Raw genomic sequence first — 17,585 nt, 5'->3', positions numbered from 1 at the left:
GGAAACTAAGCATGGAGCAAGTGCCAGTGACAGCTCCTGTGAAACTGGTCTGTCTGTGGGTTAATGCCAGTTGCTGTAAGTTTTGACATGTCTGGTTTACCTTTACTGAACACAGTGTTCTAAAGATAACTGATTGAATTGCCTTACTCCTTGAGTGACCACTAAAAATGTGTCCTGGCTTGACTGGATAGTAAACGAGATTTTGGGGTGACTGTTCAGTAATTTAGTGCTACCTATGTTCTGAAAAAGGCAAGTAAGATCCTAGGAAACAAGAATTGCAGAGTACACAACAATTGGATAACTGATATACTGATGAATAAGTCTGGCTTGGAGGGGAAGAGGAATGGGGAGATAATCTAAGGGCTTTACTTGCCCAGGGGTACAATTAACGCTACTTCAAAAATCTTAATGTTGCTCTGTATCTGTTGATGCTGTTCCTCTGAAGGGAACTGTTAAGCTATTTTGTTTCAGCACATCCATAGCAGACATTATGATCGTGTTCATGTAGATACATTCATAGTGTAGGGATATGCCATCCTAGTTTATAGTACTTGCTAACCATGTTTGTTTAATCATCAGTGTCAGTCCCTGTAAATTAGGAATTGTCTTTGCAATGAGTTCTGTAGTATCAAATGCAGTTACCCAGATGTCATAGACAGGTGCTTTCTCCCCATCTCCCACTTGTTAGGGCTACAAAGTCATGACTCTTCCACAGCTCTTAATTACCTTTATTGAAATTTTACAAAGTAAATAATTTCAAAATACTGCCTGTAAACTTTAAGATCAATTGTACTAACATACATTTTGCCTGTGGCAATGGACAACTACAGCTGTTCAATAGCTCTCACTTGTCAGCAAAGGAAAGCATCTGTCAGGTTATGGAGTGAGTGCCAGTGATGGTGGTACAAACTTGTATCATTAGTTATGTTCAAATTGACACCTTTTATGGGACAAATCCAGTCAGAACTCAGGAACCAACTGTGTGAGCTTCTCCTGGGGCACAGGCAGAATGGCAGAAACACTGTGTAATTATGTTTGTTCTTGTTTTGCACACTTATGGTCAGTAGCAAGGCTGTAAATCTTAATGGGCTTTGAGCCATGCCATTCATGATGCATGACCTGGGAAATGTCTAAACACCTCATGTAATACTTTTTTGATCACTGATGACTTGATGGATGGATGGATAGACAGATCCAAGGGGTGGGGTAGGGGAAAACAAGGCTTTTTTTCTTTCAGGACTAACCAGAACTAGTAAAAGTCCAGTTAGAAGTGTTTTAAAAATTACTCCAAGGGCAGTTTACCTAAAGCTCTGTCTATAACAAGATCTGTCTGTTATAGATCTCACAGACTACTTAGGCTTACTCTGTCCTTAACAGCAAAACATAGAGTAATGCCCCTGAGTCCTGTATGGAGAAGGGTTTTGACTAGAGTAGATTCCAGCACTTAACAACTGAGCCCCTTGGTGTCTTAGAGGGGTTTTGGGGTAAGATATCACTGATCCCAGATTAATACTTCATTGACTTCCTTACCAGCAATATTTACAGTTATTAAAAGTGACTCTAATTATTGGCCATGAATGTTGTATTCCGTTTTCAGCACTTCTATGCTAGTGCACCATTACCAGAAAATACACTGTTGGTGTAATTTCCCAAGGAGCTTTGAGAAATGACTTTGCATTCCTGTGATTTCTGCAGCTACATGGATGACTGTATTTCTGTATATTCATAAATATCTACACTTGCACGGACTTACCAGTGTTCCATAAAATACCCAGTGCACTTCATATTTGCAAGTATTGCAATACTTGCCTTTTGGTGCTCCCACCAATAGCAAGTTGGACCAATTGTCAGCCTTCATACTTCTCACATAAAAATATGAGGGTGAATTTTGGCCTTGCCTGGACACAGGAGCTTTATAAAGGCTTTCCTAAAGCTCATGTGACACAGTGGGTATAGAACAGGGTTAATGGCTGAATTCACCCACAGGAGCCAGAATGAAATCTCATAGAGGGAATAGTGCACACAGTGCCCGTGGCAGGCTGCTCTGATGATCATCAGAAGTGTGTACGGAGCCCAGCACAAACCAAACACACAGACAATAATTGCCAGAGACTTTGCTACTCTTTTGTCCCGGGAAAGTCTCAATCTATTTGCCACAGTGTTGGCAAAGTCCACTTTGGGGGCGTTGCAGCCGCTTTCTGTGGCTTTGTAGAAACCATTCCCAAGAGGCTTCATCTTCACATCCACCTGCAGCGGTGGAAGGTCGGGACTGACTTTCAGATTTAATGAGCGACTGCCACGCTCAGCTGAGGCTTGAAGCCTTGAAGTCTTTCTTGGGGGAAGAAGGCTGCTTGCTGCCTTCCTGTGTTTGTCTCTGTTAGTTGGCTTCACAAAAAATATAGCGTGTTCCCTTTTTTTCCCCTGGAAGCTCATTTCACAGTTCTCTTGACCAGGTGAGAGGCTTTCGTTTCTGAGGGATGTGCGTTTCCTGATGTTGAGGTAAATACTTAAGTTAAAGTATGTAACAGTGATAAAAGGTGTAAAGAATTCAAAGGTAGAGGCAATCATCAGGAAATACCAGTTGTAGAAAAATTCTGCATGACACTCTCCTTCAGGGAGGATGCTCTTTTGGGCAATGTGCTCCCAGCTGAGAATGGCTGGACCATAGAGAAGAAAAGCAGCAATCCATACAGCCATCATCTTCAGTACTGCATTTCTGGTCATCCCTTTCTGAGCCCTGTAACTGACCTGAGAGAGGAAAGTTAAGTCACAAACATTACAGGTGTGTTAAACAGGCTGCCTTGGAATGTGGCCCTCTCTGTCACTTGGGAGGGTTGATGACAGAGTGGTTTTGGAAGGAGGGTTATACCAAGCTTTCCAATACCACAGAAAAGTTATTTCTAAAATATCCATTCCAAGAAATGTTATCAAGGTGACTGGATAAGTTCTGAGTACAGGTATCAGATCTTAAAAGCTAGAAAAACAAATCTGTTTCACAGCAAATAACCACTGCTATTCCTAGAATTGGTTGTCATCAGTTGCTTCACATTAGCTGTGATACCTGTTTACAGAATGGTTAAAAACACACCCCTTCAAAATTCACTTATTTTAAATTTTTCAGTAACTTAATCTGAAATACGTAAAAGGATTTGTATTCACAGAACACTCGTGCAAGTTCTTTCTGCTTTGTAGAGAGAGATTTTTTTCTTACTGTGAAAATCACACACAAAAAAATTAATGTATAATATCTATTTCCTGTTTGGTATACTTAATTTCATTCTTTCATGAGGTACTTACAGAGTTCCTATCTGCAGTTAAGATTTATAAATGGAGCGCTGAGGTCTGAAAAGTACTTTACAGGAAGAGTAATTTCTGTTAGAAACTAGAGAAGCTAAGGTGCAAAAATAGTGAGTATGTCAGTAATCCATATCAGCAATAGAATTCATCAGAATCTTTAGATCATCTGCTTCTCAGTATTCTCATTCCCTGGTGTACTGGACAAATACTCATACAGTAACTTGGAATTCCATCTTCACATCTCCAGTGTGACTGCACAGTGTTTGGAATATGAAGTCCTCAAGCTTGGATTGTCCAGGATTTACATTACTGCCCCAATCTGTGGATCTTCATCTCCACAGCCAGTGCCATTCTGGCAGAAGAGCCACACAGCTGAGGAATCCTGAGTTTGTCTGAATTGGGTCTGATTTTGCAATCCTTGACAAAGCTACTCATGATTTCAGGAACAGTTGTAGGAATTAGCATTTGCATTGAGAGGGAGAATAAATTGGAACTTCAGATGTTCATATGTTCTTACACTGCCCTAATCCAACAGGCATTTTCTGTACTCTTGCTTGGGGAGAGATTTTTATATGAGGGGTTAATTTGAAGTATTTTCAAGTGGATGATCTTTTTCATTTATTTTGACCAGTTTCCCTTTCTGTTTCTGAAACCATCTAGTTTATATATTTATACTATGTGCACAGTCATGAGAGGTTGGTCAATGAAAGAAAATTCATGGCTAATTCAGAACCTAGATAATAAAGGAATTCTGAGTGTTGACTGTTGAGAATAAATCTGTTCATTTCTCCCTCGTGAAAAAGAAGTTGGTAAAACACCAAGGTGCATATAAACTGTTGAATTGGTGCTGCAGCCTCTCTTTTTACTGTTTGTGATTTAGAATGAGCAAGGAAGCGAAATGAACATTTTAAGGAAATGTGGGTGGAATGGGGTGAAACATAACTGAGACGTGTGTGTGGAAGTGTGAAACCTGTTAGGGTAAAATGTGTTATTTTGGCACCATCCAGGATACTTTGAGGCAGTACGGTCTAGAGGAAAATGAAGCTGGCTTTTGATTTTGCAAAGTCTAGTCTTCCTTTTTTTGCTGGCTGACAGGCTGAAGGTGCGGCTCGAGCTGTTCCTGTGGCCGGTACATGGAAATAGCATTTGCATCCTTAACCTTGATTTATATTCTGCCACTTTTCAACCCCACCCAGCTGTCCACACCTCATTGCCCCGGGTACAGTTCGGCACCCACTGCAAGGAGTTCTCTCTGCCTCGTGCTGCAGCTGGGCTGGCTTGGGCTGTCAGTGGCGACACGTGCATTGCCGTGTTCTGAGGGAGCCGGACTAGTTCAGCTGAGCAACACTTTCTAAGCTTAACGCTTAAGGTGCGGCTGGGGAGGAAGTAAGTACACCCTGTTCCCTCTGCACACGCAGCCTGTGCCCGTTTCTAAAGCAGAGCACCTCTTCCACTGTAAAAGTGAGAAGAAAAGGCATTTTCTACCAAAGCCGATCGCGACCGAGGGGAACCGCCTGCTACGTGTGGTGTTTGAGAGAGGTTCGGGGGGTCGAGAGCCAGGCGCCCTAAGCAAAACCTGCCCCCCCCTCCGCAGCCCTTGGCCGGCCCTTACCGCTCTGGTGACACAGATGAACCTGTCGAAGCTGATCAGGACGATGTTGAAGACGGAGGCGGTGCACACCAGGTAGTACACCACCAGCCACAGCTTGCACAAGCCCCGGCCGAGCCTCCACTCGCCCGTCAGCACGTAGGGGATGTAGAGGGGGATGCAGAAGCCGCCTGCGGACAGAGCAGGGCGGTGACACGGGCGGACCCGCAGCCCGGCCCCGCGGCGCCCCGGCACTCACCCACCAGCAGGTCGGCCACGGCCAGGTTGAGGAAGAAGAAGTTTCCGTGCGTGCGGAGGCTCCGGTCCACCACGAAGGCCAGGATGACCAGGGCATTGCCCAGCACCGTGGCCAGCACCAGCAGCCCCATGAGCGCGGCCAGCAGCGCGGCCGTGCCCGCGGCGAAGGGCCCGCCCGCCGCACAGGCGCTGCCGGACAGGTTGAGCCACGGCCCGTCCTGGCCCATGGTGCCCGCAGAGAGCCCGCGGTGCTGCCCGGTCCGGCTCCGGCTGTGTCGGCACCGCCACAGCCCCGCCGGGCGGAGCGAGGGGCCGGCCGGGCTGGGAGGCGGCGGGAGGGCGGTGCAGCCCTGCCCGGCACAGCCCAGCCCAGCTCTGCCCTGCCCTCCCTCCTCTGCCCTACTCCGCTCTGCCCAGCACAGCACAGCCGAGCACTGCCCAGCCCGGTTCTGCTCTGCTCTGCTCTGCCCTCCCTCCCCAGCCCAGCCCAGCCCAGCCCAGCCCAGCCCAGCCCAGCCCAGCCCAGCCCAGCCCAGCCGTGCCCGGTGCCGGGACGGCGCCGGTGAGCCCGAACTTCCCGGACCGCGGCCGCGGGCTGGGGGCGGGGGATGCACCAGCACGATCCAGCCCACGACCAAAATCAACTTCTCTGGGATTCTACGCGGGACTCGGTGAGAGAGCCCCGCTCCCGCTGCCCGCGGGCCGGTCCCTGCCCAGCCCGTGCAGTGACTGTCCCAGCGCCCGCCCGCTCTCCCGGCGCCTCTCCCAGTCTCCTCCTCGTTCGCAGCCGCTGGCGGGACAGCCTCGGTTGCCTGCCCTGTTCCTATGGTTCGTGCCCTACGTCGTATCTGCAGCTCTTTCCCGTGGCCCTGAGGCCCCTGAGATGATCTCTGCTCTCTCCGTGTCAGGGGTCTCTCCTCCTTCTCGCCCTTGTGTTTGCCCCTCCTTAGACGATCCGTCTCCGCTGAGCTCTGCCAGCGGCCCCTGCAGCCTTTCCCTCGCAGGAGAACTAACAAGGGCTCGCTGCTGTGCCTGGCTACTCGTTTTCACAAAATTTGCAGCAACACAGTATTTCCGAGACCTCTCTTCAAAAATGGCAGTGGACTTGGGCAGTGTTTTAAAGCGCATGGTAACAGTGATTTCAGAGAGCCAGTTTAATCTCAGAAGGCAGATCTGTTCCAGAAACCAAACAGAGGAGCAGCAGGAAGGGGTAAGACCTCCTTCAGCCTCCGGCAAGAAGGCTGAGGCAGCCTGGGGAGGAGGGGGACACAGAGTGAGCTGCACAGGCTGCTGGTCTGTCGAATTTGAAGGGTAATTCAGAAGAGGAAATGCAGCTCTCCCTCTACTCTCCTGCTTTGGCCCTGTGAATCTTCCTCTGCCTTAAGATATGAGGCCATTGATGGATATGCTTTGCCTCCCCTTCCAAGAGAGTTCTGTAGAGACTGGAAGCCTCTGGGACTTGCTGCCTTCGGTATAGCCCCTTTATCATCAAAGGACAACAGAACTTGCTCAAAACCAATGCATAATCTCCCCTTAATTCAGCCAATGTTTCACAGAGGGTGAACTCTTTTATAAAAGATTTGCATAAATCGGCAGTTTGAAATTACAGGTTTAGGAGCAATCACAGCAGCTTTCTGAAGAGAACTATTCAAATAGACATCAGGTGGGACAACAGGAGCAGCTGAATAACTTCTCTATTATTTGTCTGAGCATGTATTCTCAGGGCAACAGTGGACTGGCCTTTTCCTCACAGGGAAATATCAAGCCTTTGTCAATGTTGGAAGTATAAATTCCAGGCCAGTTAATCCCTATAAATCAGAGCTCCACTGAGGATATTTTGCAATTTACACTGCTTATGATACAGCCTCTGTTTATGTCAGTCCAGAGACAGAAATGGCATCTGCATGTCTAATGTGTATGAGCAAAAGACTCTTTTTACATGCCCCCACATCATTATCTCCCTAAAGCAAAGAATTAAAGCCACACAAAATAAAAGTAAAAGGAACACTGAAGTCTTAGCTTGTTACCACATTGATTATTATTATTCCCTAATCTGGGGACTCATTTTCACTTCCCTTTGAGCCCAATTGGCAGTTTTCCATTCACTTCAGTTTGGATAGGATCAGGCTTGTTGAGAATTACTGCTATCTGATTGTGCTGTGCAATATAAAAGATAAAAGAGGCAGCCAATTGACACAAAGGAGAAAAAATAAATATCTCATCACCAGGAAAACATGGGAGAACCTATTCTTTCAGGAATGATTGCTATATTCTTTAACTCCTCTAAAGTAAAGTAATTTTACAGCAGCTCAGTGAGTTGGCAGCATGTACACTTTTGTACTTTATTTGAAGTAGTTTTTGCAGTGTTTTACCTCCTGGCAGATTTTGAGATCTCTCTGAGTCCCATAATAACTACCTTTACTGCCTTGTGGTGCTCCTTTATTACTCCTGCTTTGACAAGATGTCTGCAGCTCTTAACAAAACTTCCTAAAAGCCTGAACCAATGCAGTCTCTAACTCTGCATTTTGGGGACTTATTGTTGAAGACTGTACTAATGCTGTCCAGAGACCCTGCAGGCAGCAGAGCCATGTGTGCAGTAGGTGGGCAGCACTCTCAGAACAGCAGGTTTTAAAATCCAGACTTCAGGCATTTCCTTTTTCCCTGAAAAAAAAGGATTTTTTCATGTCCTGTGAGTTAGTCTTTTTTACTGTGCTATGTCCATTTTCTTTAAAGAACATTAATTCTTGGGAGAAGACCTTCACTTTACTTCAAATTATATGTTATGGTGATGTAGATGTATGCACACACTGGGAAAAACAATCTTAAAACGAGCCCAGGAAAGTGAAAAGAGCTGTACCTCATGAGGACCATTGTCCAAGCAGCCTGTCCCAGAGGGAGAACACTGATTAATGGATCCTGGCAGGATGAAGTAAAAGGCTGAATCGTAGTCTTCTGAAAACATATTTTGTTCTTGATCTTTATCTAATCCCTGGAGCAAGAGACATGAATTATTAGAGTTGGTAAAGAGGAATAATAATATCCTAAGAAAATAGTGTTTTCCAAGACATATCAATACTGACATGGTCTGAAATTTTGATTTTTGTTTCCTGTGATTTCCTGATAATTGTTTTCATTTCCATAAGACTTTCTTCAGTGATTTTTGAGAGCTGTCTGATTCATGCTGTTTCCCATGACTCCAGCATATGGGGGTGAGTATATCTAGAGAAATGATAGAGAAACAGAATGTTTTTTTCCACAGTGCAGATGGATAACACTTTTCCCAGAATAGGCCAAATTCAGCTTCCAGAAAGACTTAGGTAGCCACATAGAGGGGGATACAACCCAGCTGGCTATGGAGCCTGTTGGGCCAGAGGATGCAGAAGATCTTCTCAGCTGGTGTCGCCTTTGCAGTACGATAAGTAAGGTAGTAAATAGATTTACATCGCATCTTTGCCTAAATTTGAACTCAAAGCTAAACTGTTGTGCCTTTTGCCAAATACTATAGTGTACATAGTGTCTCTTCCTCTTCTTCTTGTTCCTTATAAAGTTATTTAGTTAGGACTGGTACTCTGTATTACCAGTTCAGCAGTTTGCCATTTGTATCCTTCCAATCCTCGATACTTTGTGCATCAGTATTTCACTTAGGCAGTTTCATTTCTCTTGCCAGCATCAAAGGATTTCATCACAATTTTGTCTCTTGGCTGCAAGTCCATAACAGAGGACTAAATGTTCTTTGGTTGCACTCAGTGAGAGCTTCCAAAAATATCTCTTAACAATGTGTTGGTGACCAGAGCATTGTAAAAATCAGAGGTGCCCAGACTGTGCCTTATTTCACATACTTAGTTTCTTCTTCCTTAATCCTTGGAAAAGTTCCTTTTACTCCTGGCCTGTCACCTCTTTCCTTTGCACTGATAATTTCCAGATATATAATCTTGCTAATCTGCAACCATATTTCTAGCCAGAGTGATACTGAACTCCCAGGAAAGCAGTGTTTTTGGCATTTGGGTGCAATTGCACAACACCTTCTTTTACATTTGAGTGTGACTGTGTTTTAATAAGAACAGAGGAGAAGCTACAAGCTGGGCTTCAGATCTGTGGGCTGGTGCTTACAAAACAGTGCACTGATTGCTGTGAATATCTAAGGAACTCTCTGTTCAGGGCCTGCATCTTGCAAGAAACTGATTTGCAGGTACTGATGCATTTCCCTACAGTAAAATAAATGCTATCTTGTCAGTGTGAACTCATTGGATTTTTACTTATTAAAGAAGATAATCCAGTATTTGAAATGAAAGTTCTAGGGAAGTCATTTGTCTGATGAAAAACACAGCACAGATTCAGACTATTTTTCTACCTCTATTTGTAGTTTTCCTATCAAGTCCAATAAAAGTGGTTTTCTGCAAAAGAGCAGCAGTTGCCTGACATTCAAGCACCCTGTTGTTCCCTGTGCACTTTCAAAGGGGAGAATCAGTGTGGTGCATGAGCTGTCAAAACCCACCCCTACGAACTGCAGGGTAATGTTAATGGAATGAGGCGCTCGGTTCACACTTTTGGCTTTGGAATACAATGTCACTCTTTATTGCCAAAAGGAAAAGCAGCTTTGCTTATCAGAGTGGCTGAGAGCTCTGTAGAAGAGAGCAGTGAGCAGGTGTGTGTGGCTGCTGCCAGCACACCCTGCAGAACACCCCAGGCTCCCCCTGTAGAAGGTACCGGGGGCACACAGAGGTACAGCCTGGGGGTGTTTCCTGCTCTCACACAGCACAGCCCGGTGACTAAAGCAAAGCTGCCCCCAGCCCCAGAGGTATCAGCTGTTCTCAGGGAAGGCTTTGACCCCGCCTAAATCAGCAGCAGGGGGAAGAGGCTGTTTGGCTGGTTGGCATTGCAGCCCAAGAAATAAGCTTAAGAAGATCTGGAGGTGATTTCAACTCCATGGAACAGCTGAGCCTTGCAAGCCAACACCTGTGCAGCACAAGTCCCTTTGAATGGTGTGGTGCTTGCTGAGGTGAGTTTTGGTATCATGAACTCTGGAAAAAAGCAGTTTTGTAGAACTGGTTCTACATAAATGCCTAAAGCCTTCAGTCACTGAGGTTTCATCAAAGTCCACTGTGAACTGTCTTTTGTTTTGATTTTGGATTTCTTCTGAATTTGGTTCCTGCTGTAGGAGATAAACCTTGATCCTTGTCTCTTGATGATTTTTTTTCCGTCTTTAACTTGGAATTTTAGTGGGTAAGTTACAAAAAAATTAAAAAGACTGCTATTATTTTTTGGAATTGAGGAATAGACTTTTTTGAGCTCTTCTTTCCTCATCCTAAAGCTTGCTCCTAACTTCAGTCTCTTCCATAGCCAAACCCATAGTGTGATGATTAATTCTATTGGCCCTATTACTTTTTTACCTTAAGATCTTTACATAGGTGAAATTTGATTATATCACAAAGAATTTTAGGCTTGGGTTTCTTACATTTTAGTTGTCTGTGATGTGACAGAGGTAGAACTGTTTAGCTCTCTCTTCATGCATATGTGTTCAGGATGGAAGCTAAAAGACAAGAGAAAACTGAACTTGAGTTCCCCACATCTCTAGAGAAGTGCTGCAGTGACAGCTATTGCAGGGAGGGTGGGGGAAGAGGGGAACGTGCATTGCAACCTGATTATATGCAACATTTGCTTTGGTTTTTGATGTATAAGCCGTGGCCTTTTTTCCCCCTCCAAGAGAACGCTATAGTTGTAGAATTCCAGCATATGCACAACTTCTTGTAAAGAAGATTCTACCATCTAAAACTGAGAAAAAAAGTAATTAAAATATGTTTCTTTGAGGTTTTCCTTTTGGCTTGTTTTTGTGGCTTCCCTCTCAGTGTGCTGAAGGTTTGCAGACCTTTTCTTAAATTGCCACACACACAATACAACAACTGTGGGTGGGAATATCACACAGGGAGCCTGGCATCTGAGAGGCATTACAACACATTCATGCAGCTGTACAGGTTTCTTGGTATAAGCAGTTTCTTCTTGAGGGAATAAATATAATTTTCTGAAAGGGGAAAAAATAACAGAGCTACAGATCTGGTATCTATGGAAACTTAAAAACTACTCTTGAGAGAGAGTTGAGGAATGGCAGGATGATAAGCATTAAAGACCTTAATGACAAGTGTTAGAGTTGACATGTCTCTCACAGGAGACTTGCAAACTTCAGGTTTATATATGAAAGAAATTCTTGATCAGAAGGACACTTTTCCATTGTCAAAAGAGCACAGATTCTACATAATTTATCATCCCACAAAGCATTCTCTGAAGCCATGTGCTGGCTGTGTAGGAGAATGTCATTTAGAGAGATACAGATCATGTCAAAGGTGATCCAACCTTTTCCAAAGCTTGGAAAACTCACTACATGATATGTATGACATAAAAAGGCTCAGTCCCCAATGTGGCTCTGAACTAGAGACCAGCACAGGGTGACAATTAAAGAACAAGCTGTCAGATCATGAAGGCTTTGTTAACAGATGGTTACTGACAGCAGAACAATAGGGGACTTTAATGGGTATCTGCTACTTACATCTATAATAACAAAAATGCCCTTTTCTTGTTAATCTCAGGACCTGGTAATTATTGACAGGGGGGATTAGCTTGTTCTGAGAATTGCACTGTATTTTGTAGTTATTGAACCAGTCCTCAGTGGCAATTCAGAAATGGGAATCCCATCACCTTTTATCTTCCTTCAGCTGTTAATATTAACATTTTTTTAACTCTTGATTTCATTTATACTGCCTTCCATGTTCCAAGTGACCTCATCCTGTTTATAAAAAAACATTTCTTTTCCTAAGCCTTTCTCAAAAGTTTTGAGCTTTCAACTAAGAGATTCAAGGAGTTGCCTTTCAGTGTCTTATTCATAAAAAACCAGCTTGTGACATTACTTTGCATTTTCACAGAAACTTTTCCTAGAAACAGAAGTGCACAATGGAGAGGATTCTTGGCAATCAGTAGATCAGTGGTGATAAACCAACCAGAAAGTGTCATCTTAAACTATTCTTCTACTTAGTCATCTGTGATAGAGAACTAAGAAAAATTAGGGTTGTTTTATTCCCTATGGCCATAATTTGATATGGTGATAGCACCTTCATTTTCTTATGCAAAATCTTATAAAAATTTTGTTCCTGAGGTAGTGTCAGGACAGATCCTCCCTGAACAGCCTTTTTTCTCAGCTGCAGAGGCAGCAGAACAGCACATTCATCACCAAACCCTGAGCAGCCTCCATTCCAGTTCCAGCTTCCTAACAAGACTACCTAAAACCAGCAGCAGTGCCGCTTTAAATGAACCAGCTGTCTTTTCCAGCTGCTGCTTCAGCAGTCTGCTCTCCATCTGCTTTGGTTCCAACAAACCAGTCATGTTTTGAAGGATCCACTTCTATCCCCAGATAACCTAATGAGATCAGGATCCCACTTGAAAAACAAGTATTTCTTCTTCTGCTGTTTGTTCCTAATCTGCATGGAACACCCAATGTTAAAGGTTCTGACCTGGGGAAAAGAAGAATAAAAAGAAGGTGACTGTGAACGTCTGTCCTGCGAGCACAGTTGGTGAGGAGCAGTGTAGCTGTGGTGATGGAATTCTTTAGCTGTAGAGCTCCATCCTTTCCTTTCTGTGCAGCTTCCAGCAGCCAGCTACCAAGGATTATCTCTGTCACCTTCCCAGATATTGAGGGAAGCTGACTGGCTTGCAGTGTCCTGCATATTCTTGAAGATAGCAGTGACATTTGCTTCCTTCTTTGAAACCTTCCCTGACCATCATGACCCTTCAAAGATAATCAGGAGTGGCCTCACAGTGACACTGAGCAGCTCCCTCAGCACTTCCCATCAGCTCCCCTGGACATGTGCATGTCCACTGCATTTAAATGCCCCCTGATTTGTTCCTCCCCTACTGATGGTATGTCTTCCTTGCTCCAGGCTTTCCCCCCGGCCTCAAGGGCCTGGAATTTCTGAAGGTGAAGTCGTGGCCTCCCACAATGCTGCTGTGCTGTCTGGAGGTCCATACAGCCATAAATCACCACAGCACCCAGCTGAGCGCTCACGTTGAGCTGAGGCTTTTCTTTCCAGCTGCTTTAGCTCAGCATTGATGGAGAAACAGCTCTAGTTGCATAGTAGCAGATGGGAAAACAGGGGGGAATTGATCTTTGCAAAGGGATACTTACAGATACATTTTTTTTCCTTTCAGAAAAGCAGATCCCAGGTGAAGCGTACCTTCATCTCCTTTTAAAGGATGAAAAAGCACTGGAACGTTGGAAGTGCCTTTCAAAACTCAGTTTACAAAAGAGCACACTGGGTCATGGGGCTGAGCCTCATCAGCCAAAGATGAACTCATTATAACCCCTTCATTAAGGACAGATGTTTGGCTATCCTTTCTTAAAAACATTTAAGGCTGGAAGCTTCTCAACACTGCCCAGAAAATTTCCAAAAGTATCCTTTTTCCTAATGTCTGGCATAATAATCTCAGTCCCTTTTTCCTAATGTCTAACATAAAAATCTCAGTCTATTCACTTTTTCACAGCTGGTTGAAACCATTATTTTGATCCTCTGGATTATAACATAAGGGAAATAAGCAGAAAAAAGAAGCAGAAGCAATCCTGCTATAGAAAATGTTCTTTGTGCATTTCAAAGTACTATGCAAAACCAGTGACAGCATTTGTCATTACTCTGTGGTAATTACTTTTGTGTTATTAACTGCTCTTTGCTGCTGAACTCTGTAGATGCTTCCAGGCCAAAGACACCTTAAGCTCTGTCCTGTCACTTCTTTCCTTTTGGACAAACTTTGTCCAGAAAGCAAAGGTCCAGTTGTACTGTCAGATCTCCTGCAGGCTAGAGTGGTAGCAGCAGGGATACTGTCACTCATGTTGAGTGTTAGTTTTCTCCTGTACCTCCAGAAGTCATAACTCAAAGGCCACAGCAGTGCCACAGTCATTGCCCAGCTCGTGGAAGTCACGGTACTGAACGATGCTAAGCAATACTTACGTGTCCTTGCACTGTGTCAGCTGCATAAAGGCTCAGTACTTTCAGCACAGAAATAATAACGACTATGAAATGTTTGTTTCTTACCTGCAGGGAAGGCCTTATCCTGACCTAAGAGATGAGATAGATACAGAGAGGCTCAGCTTGTTCATGTCAGTGTCGTCTCAGGAGTGTTGGGAGGGAGATGGTAGTTTACAGAGGCTGAATAATGGGTCCCTTATTCAGAAATGAGAATATTGATTTGGCTACAAAAATGGGACTGAATTGGAGAAAACCCACGCTCTCTTGCTTTGCTTTTCACTTTCTGAAAGATGAGAAGACATTGGAGTGTCCTTTAGACCACTCTTGCTGTGAGTGTGGGCTTGTCTGCTTCTGCTGCAGGCCCCGTTACTTCCCAGAAGAGTCAGGATGTGCTGCCTCCAAAGCACTTAATCAGTGGGCCTGATTCACTCTATTAGCAGCCTCCAGGCTGTGAGTTCCCACAGACAGAAGTCTGTGCAAACAGGAGCTCTGAGCTGAACACTGACACAGAGCATGTGTCACATTGCCTGAGAGGACACTGCTTTAAGGAATAACAAGCATTTGAACCAAGTGGATTGTTTAAGTGCTGTCCTTCCATCAAACCTGCTGGGCTGCCGTTATTTATTAATGTTCCTTTTGTACAGATAAGCTGCTGTGCCGTGACACAGGTGCTGCAGCACAGCTGGCACATCCTGTCTGGTACACTGAGGACACTGCACAGCATGTAAAGTAGGTTGGTGTGACCCTGTGTGTCTTTTATTTCTTTTTCCTCTATGTAGAAATACCAAATACAGTATTTTCTGCTGGAATATGCAAAAGCAGCTGATGTTGTACGGTTTATGTTAATGAAAGAGGTGGAAGAACAAGTTCTCTTTAGTGAGCATTCTCTGTTTCTAAATGGAATTGCAATAACAATAGAAAAAGAAATACAAAGACAAACTATCTCAATGATAACTCTTCCTATTGGAATATTAGTGTCACAATCTGTAGCTCAGGAACTGGCTGTAAATTCTTTCATTATACAGTTTTCATCATTTATCTGTCTTCTCTAAGAGGATAGGACCAGCTTCTCACAGAACATCATGCCTATTATATGTGAATGTGAAAAAACCTGTTCATTTTAACACTAAAAAAACCTAAAAATTTCATGCTTGAATTACAGGCTTAATTTCAGTCTCTCTTGGTACAAAGTCTTTCCAATTTTAGTTCCCTTTGGTCGCACACTGAAAAAACCTCTTCTTGTTTCTCCCTTCATTTTTTTAAAAAGTGGTGAGCAAGCCACAAATATTTCAGTGTCCTCTCCTCTGGGTCTGTAAGAACATGCAAACTTGCCTGTTGCCTTCTGTCCTGTTCCTTTCATGCATGTTCTTTTTGGTGTCATGCTGCATTCTGAGGCTGATGTGCTGAGTGGCTACACTCCATTCAAACAGGGCAGGTGCTCCTGAGTGCTTCAGTTTTCTTTCCATCAACAGGATGCTCTATTTGCCACCAGGGCATTTAATCCGCCCTTTTGGTGTCCCTTCTCTTTGGGTATAATCCAAAGTACTCAATTCACACATCCCCCTGGCTGTGAGGGATGCAGAGCCTTAGAAGCTGTCTCTGTGTTTTTAGTTTCAAATGGCCACATATAGTACACGGCACTTGAAGAGTAAACTTTGAAGGCTCTATTTTAAAATATTTGGTTTCCTTGTAATGCTGCTCAGGGTTGGGACAGTGGAGAATGAGTGTTTGACGACCTGGGAAATCAGGTCCTCCGTGCAAATAAGATTTTCTAAAGCCCACAAGTAGGGGTAAGGATGGATCCACCCTGGTTCTGAGCTGCCTCCTCATTCCCTGTGGGCATTGTTGCACAGTGATGGTGCCTGTACATGGCAGGGAAAGCTGTGAGCTGGATTGAGCCTGTGGAGATCCAGTTATCCAGTGGGGTTACCTACAGAATTTTGTGCTTGAGGGGGACTTGCAAAATTACTGACTTTGCGTACTTTTGATATAATTAAGATTATTTTTCACACTGGGGATTTTTACTTACATGTGTCTGCTTGCAGTGCTGGATATTTGCTTTGTGCTCTTCGTGTGCTGGAAAGTGAGGAGGGAAGTCAGCAAGGGAGACAGTTCATTAGCAGCAGTCCTGTTTTAAGGAAAATCTCTAGTTAGTTTGTGAAGAAGCCTGCCTGTACAGACATAGCACTGGATTGTCATCAGGACACAGTGTTCTGCTTTGCTCCCAACACAAAAGATATATCTAAAAAAAGAGCATAAAACCAACATCAGCAACTTGGCATTTATTTTATTTTATTTTTAGCTGGACAAGATACATTTCCCATCTCAGTGGAAATCTCTGCTACATCATAGACACTATTACAGAGTGGAGATGTATACAAAGGAAAGAAATGCAGTAGCTTCAAACACTTCTAAATTTATAGTTTTTATTTTTGAAGGTGAGAGTTGCAGCTACTTAAAGGACCACCAGAGGGGAAACTGGTTTGCATAAAACTAAAGGGGTAATTCAAAAGAAAAATAATAATTTATTTTACACTACTTAATATTTATTTATTTAGTTAGCCCAATTTAAAGATAGGGGTTGAAATGCATCTCTTTATTTTCATAGTTGAATTAAAACACCTCCCTAAATAACCAAAATATGTTGTGATATTTTGGAGGAAAAAAAGCTCCTTTTTTGATACAAACTGTTCTGTTAATTGAATAGATTGCAGTTGTTAGGGGTCACTGGGTCACACATTCTATTGCTTTATAAACCACAGACCTTAGAATGTACCCCAGTACCTGCTGCACCAAGCACAAAACCTTTATTTTGTCTGAAATATTTTTTTCCTGAAAGGCCTTCAACATATTCTTAAAACACCAAAATACCTTAAGAATTCCATTAGAAAAAGGAATTGGCTTTATAATTTAAATGTGTAAGTAGTTCTGTGGTGCATCATTATTACACACACACATTTATGGAGCGTGTAGTAAAATTACTGTGATTATGCACAGATTGCAGAGCACAGAAAAGCAAATAGACAAGTCCAGTGTACTCTGCAGGCTTTATTCTGGCTTCTAATGCCCCAGATGAACTGGTTGTCTCTCACTGCTCTGACTAGCAGTGGAAGGAGCACATTTCAGAGAGCTCCAACCTTCCAAACAACCACCTGCTAAGACAATCATAAGCCCACTGACAAGTGCTTGTCAGAAATCACTTCAGGCTAATTGGTCTCTTTTCTGACACACTTCAGTAGCTAATTTTTAAGACCCTAAATCCATCACTACTACACATTAGTCCTCAAAGATAACCACACAGCTGTCCTTTGGAAAAATAACCTCAAGGACTTGAACTATCACAAAACCATAGAAGAATTGTTTTTAAATAGCCATGTTGAAATTTTAACTGAAACTGAAGGAAGCACTGATCAAAACAACATATCTCATCACCAACA

At 43.6% G+C, this 17,585-nt stretch overlaps 1 protein-coding gene across 1 annotated transcript; it reads right to left on the bottom strand.

The window, feature by feature from the left end:
- Positions 1–710: 710 nt before the first annotated feature.
- LOC113992343 (histamine H3 receptor-like) lies at positions 711–5,467 on the bottom strand. Its single transcript, XM_027729543.2, has 3 exons — positions 5,145–5,467; positions 4,910–5,076; positions 711–2,748 (listed from the first exon to the last, which is right to left on the bottom strand). The coding sequence occupies exons 1-3, from the start codon at positions 5,368–5,370 to the stop codon at positions 1,864–1,866; spliced, it is 1,278 nt and encodes a 425-aa protein (XP_027585344.1). The 5' UTR covers positions 5,371–5,467; the 3' UTR covers positions 711–1,863.
- Between the last annotated feature and the right edge of the window lie 12,118 nt (positions 5,468–17,585).

The sequence above is a fragment of the Pipra filicauda genome, unplaced genomic scaffold (assembly GCF_003945595.2).
Source record: "Pipra filicauda isolate LSUMZ 115617 unplaced genomic scaffold, ASM394559v2 scaffold189_size1545977_pilon, whole genome shotgun sequence".
NCBI classification, from domain to species: domain Eukaryota; kingdom Metazoa; phylum Chordata; class Aves; order Passeriformes; family Pipridae; genus Pipra; species Pipra filicauda.
Note: the sequence above shows the minus strand (reverse complement) of the source record. Positions and strands in the feature narration are given on the sequence as shown.